General features: G+C 41.1%; 2 protein-coding genes across 2 annotated transcripts; both read left to right on the top strand.

Moving 5' to 3' along the window:
* Positions 1-239: 239 nt before the first annotated feature.
* On the top strand, positions 240-2,480 carry LOC139158183 (vomeronasal type-2 receptor 26-like). The gene is made up of 3 exons (XM_070735602.1): positions 240-275; positions 749-878; positions 1,576-2,480. Exons 1-3 carry the CDS (start codon positions 240-242, stop codon positions 2,478-2,480), a joined length of 1,071 nt encoding a protein of 356 aa, XP_070591703.1.
* Positions 2,481-4,557: 2,077 nt separating this feature from the next.
* LOC139158182 (vomeronasal type-2 receptor 26-like) lies at positions 4,558-24,787 on the top strand. The gene is made up of 7 exons (XM_070735600.1): positions 4,558-4,667; positions 7,877-8,168; positions 8,744-8,857; positions 11,940-12,158; positions 15,805-15,825; positions 18,256-18,385; positions 23,883-24,787. The coding sequence occupies exons 1-7, from the start codon at positions 4,558-4,560 to the stop codon at positions 24,785-24,787; spliced, it is 1,791 nt and encodes a 596-aa protein (XP_070591701.1).
* Positions 24,788-25,179: the final 392 nt, after the last annotated feature.

The raw sequence follows: 25,179 nt of genomic DNA, 5'->3' as shown, positions 1-25,179 counted from the left end.
TATCTTTGGGTTGCATCACTACCCACTGCATATTTCTCTCCATGCAGGTTTGGTTGGTCAGACAGATATGAATCTATCTCAAAGTAATACTGTCTATCCAACATTTTTCTATTTTACCAAGAAACAGGCTATGGTTTATGTTGTCACATACCTTGATCAATGGAAAAAAATAAAATAAATCTTATTTATTTGAAATAATATAAATGGAATGGGTAAATTGTCCTGTACTGAATTATCCCATGGTGAGTGAGCTGTCCTGCATGAAGTTAACCTTGGTGAGTTGGCTGTGGTGAGTTGGCTGTGGCAAGTTGTCCCATACCCACCTATCTAGTCCTGATGATTCAAACGGTCCTGGTCCTATCTACGCCTGCTGATTTGAATGCCCATCAGAAGTTGTAGGTGCTGCACTAATGGGAGTTTTTATGAAAAGACGACAGTCACCTACTGCATCTGAAATAGCATAGGGTCTCCTGCTTAAACAATGGGTTGGACTAGAAGACCTCCATGGACCCTTCCAGCTCTATTCTGATTGATTGATTGACTGGGTAGGTGTTTTTTTACCACTTTTGGGCAAATTTTATCTTGCATCCCTGTTCTGTCTTTTATGACTCTGGTCTTAACATCCTGGACTATTTTTCCCCTTTGTATAAGGATAAATGCAAAGAATGAATGCAGCAGATCTACTTTTGCCTGCTGTCACCTCCCTGCCATCTTGTCCCACATCAAGCATTTGTCTTTTCCGTTTTAGAAGGTGCCCTTTGCCAGATGTGGCCTAAAGAGGTGCCATGCAGGAGAGAGGAGAAGAGTTCCAGAAGGGGAGCAGGTTTGCTGCTATCAATGTGCCCTTTGTCCAGAAGGGACAATTTCTAATCAGACAGGTAGAACACACTTGAAATGTTGATAATCCCAGCTATTCATAAAACCAGCTATTCATAAAATCAAAATATTTGTTATTATTTGTTGTAAGATTGATATGTTTCAAAATGTTCATAGTTTTCAAAAGAACCGTTCAGCTTATGGATCTACGCTGTCTTTCTCCCAGAGGAAACTTCCCATCCCACCTTCCCTGTCCCTTACAAATTATTGCAAAGTAGTTTTAGGGTCCAATTTTCTGCCAACCTACTAGCTTTTCTGCTCCCGTTGCTAAGTCCAGTTGAGTACAGTCAAACAAGACTGGAGCATTAACTTTGGCTATTCAGTCCAAGTCTTCACTGATTTCATTGTTGGTTTTGTGCTTTTAAGTCTTTGCCTCTAAGCAGGTACAAGGTGAATCATGCAATGAGCAGTGTGTCCCACAGCTGCTACTGATAAAGACCTATAAGCATCTTTCAGTGTTGTGTAGCAATGGTCCAAAGTATTGTTGAGTCTAGTGGGGCAATTGATCATGCTGAAATTATTTTAGTAGCTCTTTCCTTAAGTTTGCCTTTTTTAAACCTTCCAAAATAATGTCCAGTGAATCTGGATATTTGGCTACAGCCTCCATAATCTGATCAGTAGAGTTCATAAAACCTTGTTTACGCAGGCTTGTGGTAGGTAATGCCACTGTAATCATTAAACAAACATCCTTGGTTTCAGATGCAGCCCACTGTGATCCATGCTCAGAAGACCGATACCCCAACAAGGACAAGGACCACTGCATTGCCAAGAAGATCCACTTCCTTTCCTATCAAGAGACTCTGGGATACACTTTAGCTTCTATAGTACTTTTATTTTCATTGATCACATCTTCAGTCCTGGCAATTTTCCTTAAGTATCGTGACACACCCATTGTCAAAGACAACAATCGAGATCTTACCTACATCCTCCTCGTCTCTCTCCTCCTCTGTTTCCTCTGCTCCTTCCTCTTCATTGGTCAACCTGGGAAACTCATCTGTCTGTTACGACAAACTGCCTTTGCCATTCTCTTTTCTCTTGCAGTTTCCTCTGTGTTGGCAAAAACTGCCATGGTGGTTCTGGCTTTCATGGCTACTAAACCAGGAAACAGAACAAGGAAACTCTTAGGAAAACCACTGACAAACTCCATTGTCATAGCATGTCCCCTGATCCAAGGAGTCCTTTGTGCCACCTGGCTGTCAACGTCTCCTCCATTTCCAAACATGGACTTCCGCTCATTTGTAGAAGAAGCCATCCTGGAATGTAATGAAGGCTCAGCTTCTATGTTTTACTCTGTCCTTGCCTACCTGGGTTTCCTGGCCCTTCTCAGTTTCACTGTGGCCTTTCTGGCTAGGAAATTGCCTGACAGTTTTAATGAAGCCAAGTTCATTACTTTCAGCATGCTGGTCTTTTGCAGTGTTTGGATCACTTTCCTCCCCACCTACCTGAGCACCAAAGGGAAGTTTATGGTGGCTGTGGAGATCTTCTCTATTTTGGCCTCTGGGGCTGGTCTCTTGGCTTGTATCTTCTTCCCCAAGTGCTACATTATCTTACTGAGGCCCAATCTTAATTGTCGAGAAAATATAATGAGGCACAAGAATCTCTGACATGCAGGGAGTGAGTTTGGGTAATTTTGATATTTGGTGTGATGGTTTCAAAAATAGAAGAATCAGTGAGGAACTTTCCCCCCTTTTTTTGGAAATCAAGCCATGTGATTAATCACAAGATTCCTGTTAACAATCAATAATCACCCACTTTCATTTTTCATCATTCAGTTGTCCCCAGTTGAGGCCCTGTGACCAAACTGAAAATTAACTTTGATATCAAGATGTGGATAATAACATCTAATGAAACATTTCCCCCTTTACTTGTTTTAATCAAAATAAACTTAATATTGTTTTGGGTTGAGTTCACTGTCAGTGTTTTTAACTATGCTTGTAGATGTGTGTCGTCAGCATATCAAAAATTATTAATGTTCCTTTCTTCAGTCTTTACTTTAATTTTCGATTCTTCAGTTTCCAACTTCTTCATTATTATTTTGACATACATGTTCATCTTACATACTCACTTCAACATGAAATAGGAATACAACCTTGCCATATTCTCTTCTCTGTCTTCATGTCATCAACACTGGCTGTCTTTAGACTGATCTGCGAGTGATAGTGAAGGAATTGCTTTGTGCTTTGCATTGACCTTAATATCTGAGAAAATCTTAGAAAAGTTAATGAAGCAACCACCGTTCCCCGTAAGCTGCGCCCGTGAGCAGGCGCGCACCCCCAATTACCCCCGCATGCACCCTTTTCCACGGGCGTGTGCTCCCCATCCCCCTGCCAGCCCGTGGGGGGGAGGCAGGGAGGCGCCGGCAGTAAAAGGAAAGGGAGCCGCGGCCACCCCTGCCTCCCCACTGTGCCCTTGGCCCCCTCGCGCCCCTGGCCTCTCGGCCCTGCCCCCCACCCACCTGATTCACCCCTCTCCTCCTTCTCCACCTCCTGTGCTCCCAGCCAGGGGACTGCGAGAGAGAGTTTTCTCTGCGAACTTCGGGAATGCCCGCCCCACCCCTCTCACAGCCCCTTTGCTGGGAGTGCTTTCCTCCCGAGCTTTCAGCAAGGGGGTTGCAGTAGAGGCAGGGCAGGCGTTCCCCAAGAAGTCGGAGAAAGCGCTCTCGCAGCCCCCTCACTGAAAGAGAGAGAGGGAGAGGGATTCCTGAAGAGCACGGAGAAAACCCTCTCTCGAAGCCCCCTGGCTGGGAGCGCAGAAGTGGAGGAGGAGGAGAAGCTGCAGCCACCGCTGCGGGAGAAGTGAGAGAGAGAGAGAGAGAGAAAGAGGGGGGAGAGAGAGATAGCAAGAGAGAGAAGAGAAAGAAAGCAAGAGAGATAGAAAGAGAGAGAGAAAGAAAGCAATAGAGAGAGAAAGAAAACAGAGAAAGAGAGAGAAAGAGGGGGAGAGAGATAGAAAGAGAGGGACAGAGAAAGTGAGAAAAAGAGAGAGAGAGCAAGAGGGGGAGAAAGAATGAGAAATAGAGAGAAATGACTTTTGATTTAAAGCATATGGTAAAAAACACCCAAACAATAACAAAGAAAGAAAACCCCAGCCGTGTGTGTGTGTGTGTGTGTGAACTCTTGAACCATTTCCAATAGCTCACCTGTTATTGGAAATGGTTCAAAAGTTCACACACACACACACACACACACAAGGGGGGAGGAGACAGGGATGGAAAAAGAGGAGAAGATAGTAATAATAGTAATAGATTTTGGTTTTGTTTTATTATTAATTTCTTTTAATAAAAAGATTTTATTATTATTTATTTGATTGTTTGTTTGTTTATTTATTTATTATTTATTTATACTTCTATGCCACCCAGTCCCAAAGGGACTGCCGCTCAGACACTATACTTTTCCGCCCACACTGAAAAAAAATAGAGGGGAAATTGGAAGCAACGAGTCAATGAAAACATAGAAGCAAACAAAGTAATAACCAAAAGCCATTGGTCGGCTGTCAATGTGGTTTACGTGGACTTCAGTAAGGCTTTTGACAAAGTAGACCCTAACCTACTACTAAATAAAGCAGAAAAATGTGGGAATGACAGCAACACGACCAGATGGATTCAAAACTGGCTAACTAGCCACACTCAAAGTGTAGTGCTCAATGGATGTATGAAGTAGAGTACCGTCTTTTTTAGGCCCAATGCTCTTCAACATCATCATCAATGACTTGGATGAAGGGTTAGATGGGGAACTTTTCAAATTTGCAGATGACACCAAACTGGCAGGAATAGCCAACACTCCAGAAGATAGGTGCAAAATACAGAAGGATCTTGACAAACTTAAACAATGGGCACTATCTAACAAAATGAACTTCAATGGTGAAGAAAGTAAGGTTCTACATTTAGGAAAGAAAAATAAAATGTACCAACTGCACCAAGATTGTTCAGATCTGTTATTGCTGCCCCTCTGACTGACTCCAATAAACAATTTGGTTTCAGGAAAAAAAAATGATGCAATCTATATCGACTTTTGCAAAGCCTTTGACTCAGTTGTCCATGACAAACTTCTTCTGAAACTCAAATCCTATGGCATCTCTGGACTATTACACAATTGGTTAACAGCATTCCTATCTAACAGACAACAAGTGGTCTAAATAGGAAGTGCCACTTCTCTTCCTGCTCCTGTTAACAGTGGTGTCCCACAAGATAGTGTTTTAGTACCTACACTATTCAAACTGTACATAAACGATCTTTGCGATTGCATCACTAGCAATTGTGTTCTCTTTGAAGATGATGTCAAACTATTTATTATTATTATTATTGTTATTATTGTTATTATTTTTATTATTACTACTACTACTACTAGTAGTAGTAGTACTACTGCTACCTAGGACTGCATGATTTAGAAGAGAATTATGTTTGCCAATCCCAATAAAGCGGCCTTTTGCAATTGACAGATGGAGATTTTGTCAATTCCAATGGTTTTCAAATGCCCGCTGAGATCCTTTGGCTGGAAGGGGAAGGCCCGAAGATAAATAGAATGGCCTAAAGGCCACAAATTGCTCTCCACCCTGCAAGGCCTTGCCATGTGGCTCCTCTTCAGTAAACACCGATGGGTGTTCGCGGATTGGCTGCAGGGGCAAAAATGTGGTCCCGAACCCAGCGCAACCCTTTTTATAGGGCTGGGCTGGCCCGCCCCTGGCAGCATCATTAGCCGGCACCATTGCAAGCATGGCCGGGATCTTGTGAAATCTCACGAGATCCTGGCTAAAATGGCAGCTATACTGGGAGCCGCATTCCCCCGGGCCTGGCGCAAAACCCCACCTGTGGTGAGTCGGCCGGCAAGCCATTGTGGTTGAAGCTGAAGTAGGTATTGACAGGTAGGACATTTTAGCAGATAATTTTGTGAACTACGCTTAGGTCATACCGAAAGTAGCGGACTTCTAAGTTTTCTAAGCCCAAAATTTCAAATCTAGTGGCCTAAGATGTTCTGTTGTGAGTAGAGGAGTGGAGGACTCTTATGCTTTCATGCTATGTCACAGGAAAAACTCCATATTGTGTCCAGGTGTTTAATTCCATGTAGATCAAAGCCTCAACTCCCAAATCCATCTGCTCTGTGGATTAGCAAGAAGAGGCACAAAGATGTGTTAACAACATCTATGGCTCAGTGGGTAGGACAATTGCTTTTCTATGCAATTATCAGAAGAGCAGTAATTCTCATTGTATTCCCTGTGGATTTCAACCTACAGAAATCTTCCAAGGTGAAACCTGTTTTAAAAAATACGTTCTGAGTTTTCCCAGTGGTGGGGTACCTGAATAGGACTTCCAAAAAGCAAACTCTGAGATTTGGTAAGATTTGCTCTTTGTGTCAAAGCCCAAACACCGGTAAGAGAAAGCATGATTGATATAATGGCAGTTTATCAGTTGATTGTTGACCTCATTTTGGAATGAGATAGATGGGAATCAGATAAATGAACCAGATCAATTTTCCCTGATATCTCCCATACGTTGCGGCCAATTTCTGTTCTGTTAAGGAATCCATTTGCTATCTACAAGCTTCTGCACAAACCTTGATTTGGTGACAATGTCTGGGCTTCCTTACCTGCTGCTGCTCTTCAGCCTCCTGCCTCCAATTACTGCTAAGAAAATTCAATCTATATGTATGTTAACAGACTCTTTACAGATTCAGGATGAATGGGAACATTACAGGCCTGGCGATCTCATGATTGGTGGGAATTTTCACCTGGCAGCTCTTATTGCTTCCAGAGTTCCAAACTTTCAAAAGAACCCACACAGTCTTCCTACTCGAGTTTTGTAAGTCGCACCTGGAGAGGAAAGATGTAGATAATTGCATTCATTGTTTTGGATTCAGGGCCCCTTTTCAGAAATACTTCTTGTAGTCATGTATGTTTGTCCTTTCCTCAGTAAAGAGGAAAACTCAAGAAATGTTACATCAGGATGATTATCAACCATAAAAAATTAGAGAGAGAGAACATTTTAAAGATTCATGGTGTCTTCCATTGTTTTTAGAAAGTCATGGTGGAAAACTCAAATAAAAGCTCAGTCCTTCTCCAGAATATGATGTTGTAAAACAAAACAAAAAAACCCTCTCAGTTTTGGAAGAGCATTGCTCATAAATTGGTATTCTATCCCACTCCCAATTTCCAAGTGTCTTCTGCTCAGTAATTGTTACCTTCCTAAAACAGCTGCTCCAAGGGGGAACCACAATGAGTAGGGTGGAAGAGGAGTAATACTGAATGATAAAAGTCACTAAGGCAAAGTGAAAAAAGAGAGAGATGATACAAGGGTATAAAATGGTCAGAGATATGGAGAGAAAGATTATTCTACTATGTTTAATCAAGACATGTTCATTAAAAATCTTCAATGAAACTTGGGATTTGCTCTTGTACAAAATTATGGCAAGGGAAACTCCAAAAGCAGACAGTGGTTTCTTTTTTAAAATTTTATTTAATTTTATTTAATTTTATTTATTTATTTTGTCCAATACACAATACACATTGAAGAGAATAGATATGCAGTAATATATATAAAGAAAAGGATAGAAGAAAAGATATAAAAATATAGGAGAAGATATATGAAAGGAAGAAAAGATAAATGAGATGAGGAGAGACAATTGGACAGGCGACGGAAGGCACACTGGTGCACTTAGGCACATGCCTTACTGACCTCTTAGGAACCTGGAGAGGTCAATCGTGGATAGTCTAAGGGAGAAATGTTGGGGGTTAGGGGTTGACACTACTGAGTCAGGTAATGAGTTCCACGCTTCGACAACTTGATTGCTGAAGTCATATTTGTTACAATCAAATTTGGAGCAGTTAATATTAACTTTGAATCTGTTGCATGCTCTTGTGTTCATGCCCCATCACCGGAGGCTTTGAAGAAGAGAATGGACAGTCTGAAATGATTCAGGGTCTCCTGCTTGACCAGAGGATTGGATTAGAAGATCTTCAGATCCCTTCCAGCTCTGTTATTCTGTGTTCTATGTTCTCTCACTACTAGACCCATACTCAAGAATTACCAGCATTTCCTGACTTTGATGTTTGCAGTGATGAAAGTCAACATGGATCTGACTCTTCTCCCCAACATCACATTTGGCTATCACATCTTTGAAAATAGCCAGATTCAGAAGAGGTTTTTCTTCTTCACTCTCTCCCTGCTGTCCACCCATCACAAAATGATTCCAGGTTACAAATGTGACAGAAAGGATACCTTGCTCTCTGTCATGGGAGGGGACAACCCCAAATCCTCAAGGCAGATGGCCTCCATCTTCAGTCTCTTCAAAGTCCCACAGGTAAGGGGTCTCCTTTGGATGGTGCATGGAGTTGACAAGCAACAGAAGCACACAGAGAAACTAGAGATATTGGGGCAGGGAATGCATTGGGAGTATGTGACTTAGACAGCCTCTCCTGTAGTTAAATTCATTTTTATTTTTATGTGTGAGGATATATTTTATACAACCCCAAAGAGACAATGAAGTAATGCTGAAATATTGTAAAGCAATCCCTTCATAATTTATTCTCCATAAAAGTGTAGCTACCTTTTCAGTACAGTTCATTCCTGTAATGAGTTGATGGTTTCTTCCCTTCTCTCATGTAACAACCAAGCTAAATATGGAACTGGTGGCTCTTCCTAAAAAGGGAGGAAGAGGATGCCTGTCACTGAACATGAGTCAGCCTGACTGGTGAGGTATCTAAAGTCACAAAAAACTTTATTTAGTCCTTGAATGAAGATTCTTGCTTTCTCCAGCTGGGTGTTGGCTTTGAGCTCCCTCAGGAAGACAGAAGAGTTTATCCTTCCTTCTTCAGGATTAATCCCAAGGAATTTGCGCAGTGTGTGGGTTTAGTCCAGCTATTCCTGCATTTCCAGTGGAACTGGGTTGGGCTTCTGGCCTCGGAAAGTGAGAGCGGAGAATATTTTATCTCAACTCTGATGCCGATGCTCAAGGAGAAGGAGATCTGCCTGGCCTTCGCTGAAATGCTGGTACCGAATGATCAAAAAAAATTAATGAACAAAGTTGTTTTTTCTTTCAAAAAGTGGTTGAAAGTTGAAGTGATTATTCTGTTCGGAAACTCTGCTACTATTGCACATTTGTTGCTAATATTATATATGTGGCAAGATCGTTTTAAGAAGCTATTTCAGAATGTTTGGATTCTAACATCTCATTGGAAATTTCTCGTAACGGGAGATTCTCTCAAAGCGATGAAGATCTTGCATAGGGCATTGCAATTTAGGGAAAACACTGGGGATGTCTCAGAATTCAGACATTTTCTCCATTCTTTAGATCCTTTGAACCCACAAGGGAATGTGTTTCTCCCACTGTGGTGGGAACGGGTCTTTGACTGCAGTATCCCTAAAGAAGGGAAAATCCTCCCAAAAGGGGAGAAGCCTTGTACAGGCAAGGAGAATTTCCAGAATATCTCACCTTTCATTTTTGAAACAAGCATGACAGGTGAAAGTTACAACATCTACAAGGCTGTTTATGCTGTGGCACATGCACTACATGAAATGCATGGATCAGGATCCCAACCATCCATGTGGAGGTTTAGAAAGAAGATATCGAATAACCAGGCATGGCAGGTATTTATTTATTTTTATTTTATTTATTTATTTTGTCCAATACACAATGAAGGTTATAGAGGATATACTCGTAGTAAAATATATCGAAGAAATAATAGAAGAGAAGACATAGGGATCTTTGGCTGTTCTACAGATCTTTAGAGAATGAGCCTCCCATCTCAGAACAAATTAAATATTTGGAAACTAGTCAAACTTCCTAACAGTTCAGACCATGAACCACCGGAACAGCTTGCCTCCAGAAATCATGGGTCGTTCATCACTGGAGGCTAGAAGACCCCCAAAGTCCCTCCCAGCTCTATTCTATTATACTTTAAATAATCAATCTGTTAAAAACAATAATATGAATGAAGTATAATGTTTTGTTGAAAAGGGGTAGAGGAGGGAAAAGAGAAGAAATTTAAAAAAAGCTCTTGTCCATATATTCTACAGAGGAAGGACTTATCAATAAGGTCCTAAAATGATTTCATTGGTTGACTAAGTTTCAAAGAGTGATCATTCTAGGGAGGACTGTCAGCCAAGAGTGAGATTACAATCTGGGTGGGTTTATGAATGGTCCTTCAGCAGATCAGTGGGCCTATTTGCAGAACCATCTCAGTTTCCCTCAGAATGTAGTTTGAACTCAACTTCTAAAAAGATACTTTCTAACCTTAGTTTATGGTTCTATGGCTTAGCATCCTAAGTGATGTTCCGTTTAACAACCTGCTACCTCAACATCAGCACACATAGTAGGAATCAAACTGGTCCTAATGAGTTGCTCAAAACATTCTTCCTCAAAGGCTAAACATTGGACCTGTCTACACACTGATGAGACAAAGGGTGGGAAGGCCATCTGCTTGACCAGACCTGCATTATTTTCTCTTTGACATTCAGCTAGAGAAAGTCAGCAGAATTGTTCATTATTCTGATGTCAGTTATTTAACCACTCAAAAAATTCAATTGTATTGTACAGGTTGGGCCAAAGCAAACCTTTAAAAATAAATACAGCCAACTATCCCAGGACCAATAAACTTTGGAATGTGGCTTTAAAGTATTAGTACATAGGTAACTCTAGAGGCAATATCCCATCCTAATTTGATATTGGATAGGAAGATACCAAAGTATAAACAATTACTTGATGAACAAATAAATTTAAAAACAAGAGATAAATTGCAAGAAGAAGGGTTTAAAATAGATTGGTGGCAATATATACAGATACAGTCAAAGTTTCAAAAAGATAGCAAAATATATATATTTAACAAGAGTAAAAACCTTTTGAGTAGTTTATTGACCACAAACTCAAAGAAATTAATAGGGAAAGCATATAAAAATATGATTGAACATAAAAATATAGATTTGACTCTTAAAGATAATATGAGAACTTGGTGTAAAAACTTTGGCAAAGAGTTTGATCTAGAGACGTGGGAGAAAGTTTGGATAACAAATTGGAAGATGACAAATTCTGTCTCCTTAAAAGAAAATCAAATTAAGATATTTTACAGATGGCACCTCCCACCGAATAGAATTGCTAAGATGTACCCAAATACCTCCCCAAATTGTCGGAAATGTAAAAATGAAATAGGCTCCTGCTATCATCAATGGTGGACCTATAATAAAGTTCGGACATATTGGAGAATGATAGAAAAAATGATAAAAGAGATTACATTACATGAAATAGAAAAATCCCCTGAATTTTATCTCTTGGGTATAGCTAAACAGAAATATAAAAAAGATATTGTCTGTCTGGTTGTACATATCTTAACAGCGGCCAGGATAGTTTATGCACAAAATTGGAAGGGGGAAGATGTCCCCAAAAAAGAGGATGTAGTTAAAAAATATTTGGATTGTGCAGAGATGGATATGATGACAAGAAGGCTGAATGATCAAGAAGAATCTGATTTTTATATTATTTGGGATAAAGTTTATACATGGATAGATAAAAATAAAGTTGAAAATAAGGTTATGAAAACTGTATGAATATAATCAAATGTTATTGATATTTTTTGTTGTTGCTATTGTTGTTGGTTTTTCTTTTTTATCAATTTAACTCTATGTTTATTAGAATATGTAAACAAAATTCTTCTTTTCAATTAGAATATTAGTTTGACTTAAAGATTTAAGATTTTATCCTTTTTTCTGTATTAAAAAATGACTTCAAGAAAAGAGGGGTAATTGTAACCCTTATTATGTGTTTAAATGTTTGTAAGTTTGTATGTCTTTTTATTGAAAATTAATAAAGTTTTGGAGAAAAAAATAAAGTATTAGTACATAGGTAACTCTGTAATTCTGTTATAACTGGAATTGAAATGCCATACTACAAATCTTCAATGATAAGGAAAATCTGTTGTAGTGTTTGGAAAGGGGACAAATATTTGGTGTTACTTCTGATTGTTCAGGTCTCCATTGAGGAAGGGCCTTTGGTGTCCATCTCAGAAAGAGAGAAGCTCTGATGTCACATTTGTGGTTCTCAGTGAACATTTCCCATTCCTGGACGTCTCTTTTCTTTCAGATTCTTCCCTATTTGAGGAATGTTCACTTCAACAACAGTGCTGGAGAAGAAGTCTCCTTCTCGGGAAATGGACTGGGACATCCTCGATATGACCTTATCAACTGGCTTATGTTCCCTAATCAGTCTTTAGTCCCCATGAAAGTTGGACAAATAGATCCCAGAGCTCCCCCAGGCCAGGATTTCACCATTAACTCTGATGCAATCGTCTGGGCCTCAAAGGTGAGTTGGAAGGAAATGTCCTAAATGTATGGAATGGTTTGTTCTCTCATGAAAACACCTAGGCCCCGAGTCTTCGGAGGGGGGCGGCATACAAATCCAAATAATAAATAAAAATAAATAAATAAATACTTCCTTCTAACTGGAAAATGGGTCTATTGAATCAGATAACAGGGCAGCCATTTATGAAAAAGCGGATTTCATGCAAAACATTGAACGTCTGATTCATGTCAGATCCACCAATGTTTGGGGTTGGGAAAAACTGCTTGAAATCCAGGATACCATTAGAGTACAGTGATTTCAAGGAACCCTTCCCATTCAGTTGAACCCTTTTGAGTTTTGTTATAGAAAAGTTGTAGCTCAATGACACAAGCATCCCCTTGCATCAGCTTCCCTTTGTGGGCCAGGCGTGTCACGAGCCTGAATTCCCCAGGATCTGGTCCTCATTCTGGAAGACCATATAACAAACAAACCTGGGGGTCTAATCACCTTTTTAAAACGAGATGGAGCACCCATAACTTCTGAAGACAAACAGTTCCATTGATTCGTTGTTTTCAATGTCAGGAATATTTTCCTTCATTCTAGTTTGAATGCTCATTGAAAAGGTTCCATCCATTAGTTCTTGTCCTATCCTCAGATTCTTTGGAGAATAGGTTCATTCCCCCCTCCCCATTCTCTGTGAGAGCCCCTCAAATACTGGAAGACAACTATCATGTCACCCCTAGTTTTTCTCTTTCTCACACCAGACACACCCTGTTCCCACAAATGTTCAATGTATGCTTTCACCTCCATCCCACTAATAATCTTTGTTGCTCTTCTACGCACTCTTTCTATAACCTCAACGTTATTATATCAGGGAGACCATAACTGTATGCAGCATTTTAAATGTGGTCTCACCAGTGCAGGGTAGAGTGGTACTAACACTTCATATAATCTTTCTTAAGGAGTGAGCATGAGATACCAAGGATGCACCGAGGAAATGCAGAGGTGGCAGATATTCAGCTGATAGCCCAGAGATACAAGTAGTAATTCAGATAACCAGATGCATTGAGTGTATAAATATTATTTACTTTGGCAAATAGCTTAGTCAAGAACAATCCTAGTCATGCACAATTACATCAGTCAATATTCACAATTGCATTGTCATCCTTCGGTCTCGAAAGACCATGGTATCATGATCCGGATTTCCCATAAGGCTATCTCAATACTGTTGTTGTTGTTGTTGTTGTTGTTGTTGTTATTTATTATTATTATTATTATTATTATTATTATTATTATTATTATTATTATTACATACACAGTGGTACCTCTACTTGTGAACTTAATTCGTTCTGTGACCAAGTTCTTAAATAGAAAAGTTTGTAAGAAGAAGCAATTTTTCCCATAGGAATCAATGTAAAAGCAAATAAAATGTGCAACTGGGAAAATCACAGGGAGGGTGGAGGCCCTGTTTCTTCCCAGGATCGGGTTTGTAACTAGAAAATGGTTCTTGAGAAGAGGCAAAAAAATCTTGAACACCTGGTTTTTATTTATTTATTTTATTTATTTATTTATTTTGTCCAATACATAATACACATTGAAGAGAAAGATATGTAATAATATAAGTAAAGAAAAGAATAGAAGAAAAGATATAAAAGTATAGGTGAACATATTTGAAATGAAGAAAAGATAAATGAGATAAGGAGAGACAATTGGACAGGGGACGGAAGGCACACTGGTGCACGTATGCACGCCCCTTACTGACCTCTAAGGAACCTGGAGAGGTCAATCGTGGATAGTCTAAGGGGAAAATGTTGGGGGTTAGGGGTTGACACTACTGAGTCAGGTAATGAGTTCCACATTTCGACAACTCAGTTGCTGAAGTCATATTTTTTACAGTCAAGTTTGGAGCGGTTAATATTAAGTTTGAATCTGTTGTGCGCTCTTGTGTTGTTGCGATTGAAGCTGAAATAGTCATTGACAGGTAGAACGTTGCAGCATATGATCTTGTGGACAATACTTAGATCGTGTTTTAGGCGACGTAGTTCTAAGTTTTCTAGACCTAGGATTGATAGTCTGCTTTCGTAGGGTATTCTGTTTCGAGTGGAGGAGTGAAGGGCTCTTCTGGTGAAGTATCTTTGGACATTTTCAAGGGTGTTGATGTCCGAGATGTGGTATGGGTTCCAGACAGATGAACTGTATTCAAGGATGGTTCTGGCAAAACTTTTGTAGGCTCTGGTGAGTAGCATGAGATTGCCAAAGCAGAAGCTGCGTAGGATCAGGTTAACAACTCTAGAAGCCTTTTTGGTGATATTGTTGCAGTGGGCTTTAGCACTTAGATCATTTGATATTAGTATTCCAAGGTCTTTTACTGAGTGGGGGTTGGCTGTGAGATTTTGTTTATTCAGTTTATATATGAGGTTCAGATTCTTTTTGCCGATGTGGAGGGTAGAACATTTGCTGGTTGATATTTGAAGTTGCCATGTGCTAGATCAATGTGAGACAAAGTCGAGGTCTTTTTGGAGAGTAGATGTGTTGTCCATGGTGTTGAAAAGTTTTACACCGTCGGCGAAAAGAACACAGTTGCTTGTGATATGATCGCATAGGTCGTTGATGTAGAGAATAGAGTAGGTGCTAGTACGCTGCCTTGGGGAACGCCACTTTTAACCGGGACAGGGGTGGAAATGGTGCTTCCAATTTTGACAACTTGTTGCCTGTTTGACAGGAATGCAGTAATCCAGCTGTGGAGGAATCCAGAGATGCCATAGGATTTGAGTTTTATGAGTAGTTTTTCATGGACCACTGAATCGAAGGCTTTGCAAAAGTCAATATAAATTGCATCAATGGATTTTCCTTGACCTAGGTGGGTAGTCCATATGTTTTTGCAGTGAAATAGTTGAAGGTTGCAGGATAATTTATTTCTTAATCCAAATTGTTTGTTAGAGAGTAGGTTATTAGATTCTAAGTAAAGGGTGATTGATTGATTTATAATTGATTCCATGACTTTACTTGAGATGCAGCATAGTGAAATTGGTCTCTAGTTGTCAACGAGAGAAGGGTCTCCTTTTTTGAAGATGGGGATGACTACTGCTTTTGACCATAGCTTGGGGAGTGTGCTGGTCCTGAAGGAATTTTGAAAGATGATGCTTAGTGGTTCGGCTAAAGCTGAAAGTTTTTTAAGGAAGTATGCGCAAAGACCATCTGGTCCGACTGATAGAGAAGGTTTAAGGTCTTGGATTGCTTAACACAGTCTATAGTGAAGTCTACTTGGGTTAGGTCGTTGAGAGAGTTTGAGCTGCGATTTGTGAAGATGGGGGGGGATGAACCATTATCTAGAAAAGTTTGTAAGTAGAGGCATTCTTAGGTAGAGGTATCACTGTATAATACTATAAGAAGGGATGGGCCATGGGACAGAAGAGTGGGAATGCATGTGCAGAAGCAAAGAAACTGGCAATTTTTGCTGCCGGGAGAACGCCCGGCAGGCACTCAGAGTGGCAGCTGGGGCCAGCGGCAAAAGCAGCCTGCCTGAGCTCTGGCAGCATGGCCTGCTCTCTAATCTCCTGCGCCACAGGAGAGAGATGCCTGAAGCACAGGAGAGCACAGAGAGACCGTTCAGCCAGAGCTTGGGGCCACCCAGCCTGCTCCCCACGCCCTGGCACACCTTCTGCAGGAAGTCATGCACCGGAGCAAGGTAAGGGCCAAGTGGGTGGCAGAGCGGGCAGTGAGTGGGGGAATCAACAGAGAGAGGGGGAAGTGGTGGCAAGAGGGGGGAGCAGTGGTGAGAAAGGGGAATTGTCGGAGAGTGGGTGGTAAAGCGGCAGGGAGCGGGGGAAGTGGCATTGAGAGGGGAAAATGGCGGCGAGAGGGGTAAGCGGGAGGTGTAGTCACTTTGCTTATTTTCTCCTATTTCCAGGTCTTTTTCTTTCTGCATATGCGCAGAAGCGGGAAAACCCAGAAATCTCACATGCACACATCCTCACACGAGATTCGGCTTCTGCACATGGAATGGTGCTGCCAGCCCAATCTAGTAGTTCCGAGAATGGTGGCCCACCCCTGACTATAAGCCTTACTTACAAATGTATTAAATCATTGTTTGAACACAGTTCAACACAGGGATGGGCTACTGCCTGAACGGGGGAGGAATGCAGTGGGGTAGCAAAAATTGAGCTTCACCCCAGAGCACCAAATTTGCACTGAAATGGTGCAAAGATGTTGAAAGAAAATGCAGGACGTCCTGCATAAGCCACACCCACAGTGTGGTAGTAAAAGGTTTGGTAGCCCTTCACTGGTTCAACAGCATGGTCATATAGAAACCAAACCAGAAATAGTAGCGTAATCTTCTGGCTCCCTCTTATGGCTAACTGCAACGCTAATTCTTAAAGCTATAGAGTTATAACTCATTGAAATATACATTGATAGTTTATTTATATATTGCCAAACCCAACCAGTTATGTACCTAGACCTAATATTCTCCCCTTTGAGTTGTCAATATATAAACTCCAAAGCATTTCCAGCAACATTTCCAGCAATTAACATTGAGTCATTTCTTATAACACACTGCCAAACTTAAACTTAGGGTTCCCCCTTCCTCTACTACTTTTTCTCTTCAGCAAAATGTTAATAGTAGTAGGAATCTCTTTCTCTTTAACCTCAACCTTTACCTCCCTAAAGGTGCTACATCTATAGAGATCCCCTCCCTGAAGACTCATCTCTTAAATGTTCTTTTACAACATATATGTCACATTTTTTTTGCTGAATTTGAAAATTAAGGAAGACTAGGATAGATCTATTTTGGCCTTATTTTGGGCTCATCAGCTAGCCATACCCTCACTGGGACTTGAACCTGCAACCTTTGTCTTGTGATGTAGTGGCGAATTATGTTTACTGATCCCAGTAAACTGCTGGTACAGTTCTACAGAGGAATCATTAAGTCTGTCATCTGCACCTCTATAACTGTCTGGTTTGGTGCTGCAACCCAACAGGACCGACACAGACTTCAGAGGACAATCAGAACTGCAAAAAAAGCAATTGCTGCCAACCTGCCTTCCATTGAGGGCGGGGAAAATATTTACTGACCCCTCACATCCTGGACACAAACTGTTTCAACTCCTACCCTCAAAACGTCGCTACAGAGCACTGCACACCAAGACAACTAGACACAAGAACAGTTTTTTCCGAACACCATCACTCTACTAAACAAATAATTCCTTCAACACTGTCAAACTTTCTACTAAATCTGCACTTCTATTCTACTAGTTTTTCTCATCATTCCTATCACCCATTTCCTCCCATGTTGACTGTATGACTGTAACTTGTGGCTTATATTATAAGATTTTTATTAATATTGCTTCTTCATTGCTTATTTGACCCCTATGACAATCATTAAGTGTCGTACCACATTATTCTTGACAAATGTATATTTTATTTTATGTATGCTGAGAGCATATGCACCAAGACAAATTCCTTGTGTGTCCAATCATACTTGGCCAATAAAATTCTATTCTATTCTATTCTAAAGCGGCCTTTTGCAATTGATAGAGGGAGATTTTGTCAATTCTGATGGTTTTCAAATGTCCGCTGAGATCCTTTGGAAGCTTTGTAAGTTAACCTTGGTGAGTTGGCTGTGGTGAGTTGGCTACAGCACGTTGACTGTGGCAAATTGTCTGATACCCACCTATCTAGTCCTGGTGATTTGAATGCCCTTCAGAAGTTGTGGGTGCTGCGCTCCTGGAGGTTTTTATGAAAAGACCAGACAGCCACCTACTGTATCTGAAATGGTATAAGGTCTCCTGCTTAAACAAGGGGTTGGACTAGAAGACCTCCATGGTCCCTTGCAGCTCTATTCTGATTAAGGGATGGATGGATGGATGGATGGATGGATGGATGGATGGATGGACGGACGGACTGAACATGTCTAGATGGATAGGGGTTCTTTTACAACTTTCTGGCAAATTTTATCTTGCATTCCTATTCTGTCTTTTACTGACCTTGACCTGCTGGACTATTTTTCCCCATTTGTATAAGGATAGATGCAAACAATGAATGCAGCACTTCTGCTTTTTCTTGCTGTCACCTTCTTGCTATCTTGTCCCATACCAAACATTTGTCTTTTCCTTTTTAGAAAGTGCCCTTTGCCAGATGTGGCCTGAAGAGGTGTCATGCAGGAGAGAGGAGAAGAGTCCCAGAGGGCGAACAGGTTTGCTGCTACCAATGTGCTCTTTGTCCAGAAGGGACCATTTCTAATCAGACAGGTAGATCAAACTGGAAAAGTTGATAGTCCTGGATTAAGGAAGCTATTCATAAAATCAAAATATTTATTGTTATTATTTTTGGTAAGATTGATATGCTTCAAAGTGTTCATAGTTTTCAAAAGAACCTTTCAGTTTATGGATCTAAGCTGTCTTTCTCCCAGAGGTCCCTCTTCCCATCCCACCTTCCCTGTTCCTTATAAATCACTGCAGTGTAGTTTTAGGGCACAATTTTCCATTTCCCTACTAGCTTTTTTGCTCCCATTGCCAAATCCAATGGGAAAAACCAAATTCAAGTCCTTTTCTAAAGAACTGAGGCTTGTGCTTCAAGATATTTATCTATGCTTTTTCTGTCAGCCTATTTAACTCCCAGGAAATGGATCGACCTATATAAGAAAGAGGATTTTTGTCTATCAATGTCTTCTAACTTTTCCTTGCAAAGAAAGTCTCGTGTATCCCAGTGACTGGTCAGGTCATGTCGATCAGGCAATGTTGTCTGGCGAGGCCTAGGGGAAGAGTCTTCTCTGTGGTGGATCTGGCCCTTTCAAACCAACTCCCTCCATTGATCCATACCAGTCCCATCCTCCTGGCCTTTTGCAAGTCCCTGAAGACCCATCTTTGTTAGCAGGCGTTTGTTAAGAACCAACTCCGGCCAGTGTTATGAATGGTTAAATTCAATTGAATGAATCTGGATGATTGTGTTTTTTAGGATAACAATGTTTTAGGATTTGTAGTATTTTTGTCTTAGATTTCTCACATGCTTTGTACCTGTATTCATACTGTTGTAACCCTGAGTCAGTTGAGAAGGGTGGCATAGTAATGTAAATAAATAAATGAATAAATAAATAAATATGTCACATGTTTTTGCTGAATTTGAAAATTAAGGGAGACTAGGATAGATCTATTTCAGCCTTATTTTGGCCTCATCAGCTAGCCATACCCTCAATGGGGCTTGAACCTGTAACCTTTGCCTTGTAATGTTGAAAAGTTTGAACGATGCACACAGAGTCTGGTCTCATCTTTGGTCAAAAGTGGGGGATCCTTGTATTGTAAGGCAGAGAATTAACCTCTAGGCTACAGTATCCAATATATATATCAGCTAGCCATACCCTTACTGGGATTTGATCCAGCAGCTTCTGCCTTGTAAGGCAGAGAATTAACCTCTAGGCTGCCAGATCTGATCCCTTCAGCTTTGTACCAGGGAGGGGCTATATGTTCTTTCTGTTGGATCACCCTGGTATATTGAAGGAACATCACAGCTCCTTTTTTGCCTCTAGGCCAAACCCAGGGCCACTTCAAGGCAGTTATAATTTATTCATAGCCATCAAACTATGTTCTGTATGTATAAACAAACAAATAAACAAATAGCAGAGGTGAAGTATAAAGAAGGGAGGTTGATCAAGAGATAACCAATAGATAATGTACATTTTCAAAAAGGTTTATTGCTGACAGGTATATCTGACATCTTGTGGTTCCACTATAAGGTGCAGGCAAGGGAGGGGGGGAGAAACCCAGTTGAATCTTTTTCAAACTGAGAGGTATATTAATTCCCAGTGACTGGACAGAGCGATTTTCTTTCCAAAGCAAACTTAAAATGCCACCTTGGCCTCTGCCTAAAATTGGGTTGCAGAACCGAACCAAACAGTGATAGAGGTGCAGTTGACAGACTCAGTAATTCCTCTGTAGAACTGTATCAGCAGCTTCTTGGACAGTTTGAGCTTGCTGAGTCAGTGCAGAAAGAACATTCTTTGTTGTGTTTTTTTGATGGCATTTTTGATGCTAGGTGACCGTTTTAGGTCTTGAAATATCATAGCACCTAGAAATTTGAAGATCTTTATTGCTAATCTCCTGTTGTCTAGAATTGTAACAGGTGGTAGAATGGGAGGATTTCTCCTAAAGTCAACCTCCATTTCTACAGTTTTGAGTGTGTTCAGTTTCAAATTGTTCTGGTCGCACCATGAGGCTAGTTGTTCAACCTCCCATCTGTATGTGGTTTCGTCGTTGTCTTGAATGAAACTAATCACTGTTATATCATCTGCAAACTTCAGTAGTTTAACAGATGGATCATTTGAGTTGCAGTCATTGGTATACACAGAGAAGAGAAGTGGTGAGGGAACACAGCCTTGGTGAGGGGGGCTGTGCTAATTGTATAGGTATCTGATGTGATTTTGCCAGGCTTCACTTACTGCTTCCTGTCTGTTAGGAAGGTTGCGATTCACTTACAAGTGTGTTCAGATGATAGTGGAACATTTGAAGCAAGCAGGAACAAGGCATATCTCTAGTGATTTGTTGAATATTTGAATGAAGATGGAGGTCAAATGGTCAGCAAAGACTTCGCTACTGCTTTTCCTGGCTTCTGTCTATTAAAAAGGACTTGCCCTACCTTTTCTGTGATCACCAGAGATTTTTTAATCTTTTCCTTTGTTATTTCATTTATCCAATTCTCCACTTTATTCCAGAATATTTTAGTCTCAGGACATGTCCACCATATATGATACTATGTGCCAATTTCTTTTTTACATTTCCAACAAATAGGTGACACAGACGGAAACATTTTAGAAATTCTATATGGTGGAAGGTGCCATCTATAAAACATCTTAATTTGGTTTTCTTTAAAAGAAATTGATTTTGTTATTTTCCAGTTATACACCCATATCTTTTCCCGTGTATCTAAATTTATCTCTTTGCCAAAATTTTTGCACCAACTGATCATGTTATCTTTCAATATCCAACCTATCGTTCTATAATTTAATAAATATTTATACACATTTCCAATTATCTTTGTTTGATTTTGAAGTAATAATTTACTTAATACATTATTTTCTTTTTTAAAAATATAAATCTTTACGTCCATTTGATGTCTAGAACTGATCTCCATGTATTGCCACAAATCTAAGTCAATACCTAAATCTTGTAACTCTTGTTTTGTTTTTAATTTTAATTGATTATCTAGCAAATCTCTATATTTCCAAATCTTACCTTTTTCTTTAAGATTCGGATGTGTGATAGCTTCAATGGGTGAAACCCATTCTGGCATTACTAAAAAATGATTTTTCTTTATTTCATTCCATACTTCTATCAATGCTTTTCTAATAATATTATTTTTAAAATATGAATGTGTTTTTAATTTGTCATACCATATAAATGCATGCCAACCCCCGGTGATGTTTTTTAGAGTTACCACATGTTTACTGAGAACTGATTCTTTACTTTTTCAGAGTAGCTTCTTTTGATCTCCGTTGTTAATACATTTTTGACCTGATTGTACAGCATTTTATCATCTTTTCTGTAGGCTTCCGGTTTGAAGCAATGTAACTGCTTAGGTTTAGCTCTGAATCAAGGTCTGTTTTTGCTGTATATTCGCAAGCTCTAAGTCAGTACACATAGGTCTTTACAGAAGCTGACAAATGATGCTACAATATCTGGGAGTTCATCCAGCTCTGCAGAGGTATCTTCAAAAATATTCCAATCAGTGTAGTCAAACATGACTGGAGCATTAACTTTGCCTACTCAGGCCAAGTCTTCACTGATTTCATTGTTGGTTTTGTGCTTTTAAGTGTTTGCCTCAAAGCAGGTACAAGGTGAATCATGCAATGATCAATGGCTCCAACAGCTGCTCCTGGTAAGGACCTATAAGCAACTTTTAGTGTTGTGTAGCAATGGCCTACAGTATTTTTGCCTCTAGTGCAGAGGTCCCCAACCTTTTTTGCACCAGGGACCGGCTTTAAGCTAGACCAGTTTTCCATGGCCCGGTGGGGGGGGGGGAGCTAGCTGTCAGCGGCGCCGTAAAAGGGGCGATCAAGAGAGGAATGGGTGAATGAATGGACGGAGGGTGGGAAGGAAGGAAGGAAAGAGGGAAGGGACAGGAACAAAAGAAGGGTGCAAAGGAAGCAAGGAAAGGTGTGAAAGGGGAGAGTAAGAGAGGAAGGAGTGAAAGAAGGGAATGAGGGAGGAAGGAAGGGAGGAAGGAAAAGGAAAGCAAGAAATGGAGGGAGGAAAGGAAGGAAAGAAAGAAAGAAAGAAAGAAAGAAAGGGGGAAGGGACAGGAACAGAGGAAGGAAGCAAGGAAACTTATGAAAGGGGAGAGTAAGGGAAGAAGGTAGGAAGGAGAAAGAAAAGAAGAAATAGAGGAAGGGAAGGTAAAAGAGAGAAAGAAAAAGAGCAAGAAAGAAAGCAAGAAAGAGAAAGAAAGAAAGGCAACTTCAAAGAAAGGCTCACTGAGCATCTCTCACTCTCTCTCTCTTTCTATCCCTCTTTCTTTCTTTCTCTTCCTTTCTCTCTCTCCTCTTCCTTTATCTCCTCTCTCTCTCCCTCTCTCTTTCTCTCCCCCTCTCTCCCCCTTTCCCTCTCTCCCTCTCTTGCTATCTCTCCCCCCTCTCCCTCTCTCTTTCTCCCTCTCCCTCTCTTTCTCTCTCTCCCCCCTCTCTCTTTCTCTCTCTCTCCCCCTCTTTCTCTCTCTTCTTCTCACTTTCTCTCTCTTGTTTTCTTTCTGTCTCTTTTGCTTTCTCTCTCTCTCACTCTTTCTTGTTTTCTTTCTCACGCTCTTTCTCTCTCTTGTTCTCTCTCTTGCTATCTCTTTCTCTCCCCCCCCTTTCTCACTCTCTCTTTCTCACTTTCTCTCTATCTTGCTGTCTGTTGCTCTCACTCACTCTCGTTCTCTCTCCATTCTTCTCAGCGATGACGCGCGCACGCCCTGCCCGCCTCACCTTTGCGAGAGCACTTTCGCCCCGGGCTCTCAGCAAGGGGGTTTGGAGGAGAGGCGGGGCCGGCGAAGGTGATATTGAATGTCGGGGGAGAACGGGCGGCTGCAAGCGCTCCCTATCCCCCTGCTAGCCCACTCGGAATATTCAAAATAAGAAAAGCCTTCGCCGGCAAAGGTTTTTCTTATTTTGAATATTCCGAGTGGGCTAGCAGGGAGATAGGGAGCGCGTGCAAATACCCGTTCTCCCCCGACATTCAATATCACCTTCGCCGGCCTCCGCTGAGGAAAGCCTTTGCCGGCATTTCCTCTCGTTGTCAAGGAGGCGCAGCGGCGGGCGGAGAGAGGGAAGGAGGGGGGGGCAGCGGCGTCCCTCCTGGCCTTGGCGGGCCGCCCAACCCTCCCCACCTCCTGCAAACGCGGCGGGCGGAGAGCGAGGAGCCGGTTCCGGCGGGCGCGGGGCTTGGCTGGCTGGCGGGGGGAGCGCCGCTGGTGATGCGGAAAGGCCGAGGGGGCCCTGGCGCCGCGGACCGGCTGAAAAGCTCCAACGGCCCGGTCCCGGTCCGCGGACCGGCGGTTGGGGACCTCTGCTCTAGTGGGACAATTGATTATGCTGAAATTATTTTAGTAGCTCTTTCCTTAAGTTTGTCTTGTTCAAACCTTCCAAAATAATGTCCAGTGAATCTGGGTATTTGGCTACAGCCTCCATAATCTGATCAGTAGAGTTCATAAAGCCTTGTTTACGCAGGCTTGTGGTAGGTAATGCCACTGTAATCATTAAATAAACATCCTTGGTTTCAGATGCAGCCTACTGTGATCCATGCTCAGAAGACCGATATCCCAACAAGGACAAGGACCACTGCATTGCCAAGAAGATCCACTTCCTTTCCTATCAAGAGACTCTGGGATACACTTTAGCTTGTATAGTACTTTTACTTTCTCTGATCACATCTTCAGTCCTGGCGATTTTCCTTAAGTATCGTGACACACCCATTGTCAAAGCCAACAACCGAGATCTTACCTACATCCTCCTCGTCTCCCTCCTTCTCTGTTTCCTCTGCTCCTTCCTCTTCATTGGTCAACCTGGGAAACTCATCTGTCTGTTACGACAAACTGCCTTTGCCATTTTCTTATCTCTTGCGGTTTCCTCTGTGTTGGCAAAAACTGTCATGGTGGTTCTGGCTTTCATGGCTACTAAACCAGGAAACAGAACAAGGAAACTCTTAGGAAAACCACTGACAAACTCTATTGTCATAGCATGTCCCCTGATCCAAGGAGTCCTTTGTATCATCTGGCTGGCAACGTCTCCTCCATTTCCAAACTTGGACTTCCGCTCACTAGTAGAAGAAGCCATCTTGGAATGTAATGAAGGCTCAGCTTCTATGTTTTATTCTGTCCTTGCCTACCTGGGTTTCCTGGCCCTTCTCAGTTTCACTGTGGCCTTTCTGGCTAGGAAATTGCCTGACAGTTTTAATGAAGCCAAGTTCATTACTTTCAGCATGTTGGTCTTTTGCAGTGTTTGGATCACTTTCCTCCCCACCTACCTGAGCACCAAAGGGAAGTTTATGGTGGCTGTGGAGATCTTCTCTATTTTGGCCTCTGGGGCTGGTCTCTTGGCTTGTATCTTCTTCCCCAAGTGCTACATTATCTTACTGAGGCCCAATCTTAATTGTCGAGAAAATATAATGAGGCAAAAGAATCTCTGACATGCAAGGAGTGAATTTGGGACTTTTTTGTATTTGGTGTGATGGTTTTAAAAATAGAAGAATCAGTGAGGAACTTTTTCCCTTTTTATTTGGAAATCAGGTGATGTGATTAATCACAAGATTCCTGTTAATAATCAATAATCACCCACTTTCATTTTTCATTAATGCCTGTTGTCCCCAGTTGAGGCCCCATGATCTATCTGAAAATTAACTTGGATATCAAAGATGTGGATAATAATATCTAATGAAACATTTTCCCCTTTACATGTTTTAATCAAAATAAACTTAATAATGTTTTGGGTTGAGTTCACTGTCAGTGTTTTTAACTATGCTTTTAGAGGTTTGTCATCAGCATATCAAAAATTATTAATGTTCCTTCCTTCAGTGTTTAC

This window comes from Erythrolamprus reginae, chromosome 1 (assembly GCF_031021105.1).
Source record: "Erythrolamprus reginae isolate rEryReg1 chromosome 1, rEryReg1.hap1, whole genome shotgun sequence".
NCBI lineage: Eukaryota > Metazoa > Chordata > Lepidosauria > Squamata > Dipsadidae > Erythrolamprus > Erythrolamprus reginae.
The sequence above is the reverse complement of the archived record's forward strand: the minus strand, read 5'-3'. Positions and strand labels throughout refer to the sequence as shown.

Excerpts from the sequence above, each read along its gene's own strand:
- LOC139158183 (XM_070735602.1), top strand. The coding sequence starts at position 240 with ATGGTGAGTGAGCTGTCCTGCATGAAGTTAACCTTG. Across the intron at positions 276-748 it reads CCTGCATGAAGTTAACCTTG|AAGGTGCCCTTTGCCAGATG; the intron begins GTGAGTTGGCTG and ends TTTCCGTTTTAG. Across the intron at positions 879-1,575 it reads GACAATTTCTAATCAGACAG|ATGCAGCCCACTGTGATCCA; the intron begins GTAGAACACACT and ends CCTTGGTTTCAG.
- LOC139158182 (XM_070735600.1), top strand. The coding sequence starts at position 4,558 with ATGCTCTTCAACATCATCATCAATGACTTGGATGAAGGGTTAGATGGG. Across the intron at positions 4,668-7,876 it reads GCCAACACTCCAGAAGATAG|ACCCATACTCAAGAATTACC; the intron begins GTGCAAAATACA and ends TCTCACTACTAG. Across the intron at positions 15,826-18,255 it reads AAGTCATGCACCGGAGCAAG|AAAGTGCCCTTTGCCAGATG; the intron begins GTAAGGGCCAAG and ends TTTCCTTTTTAG.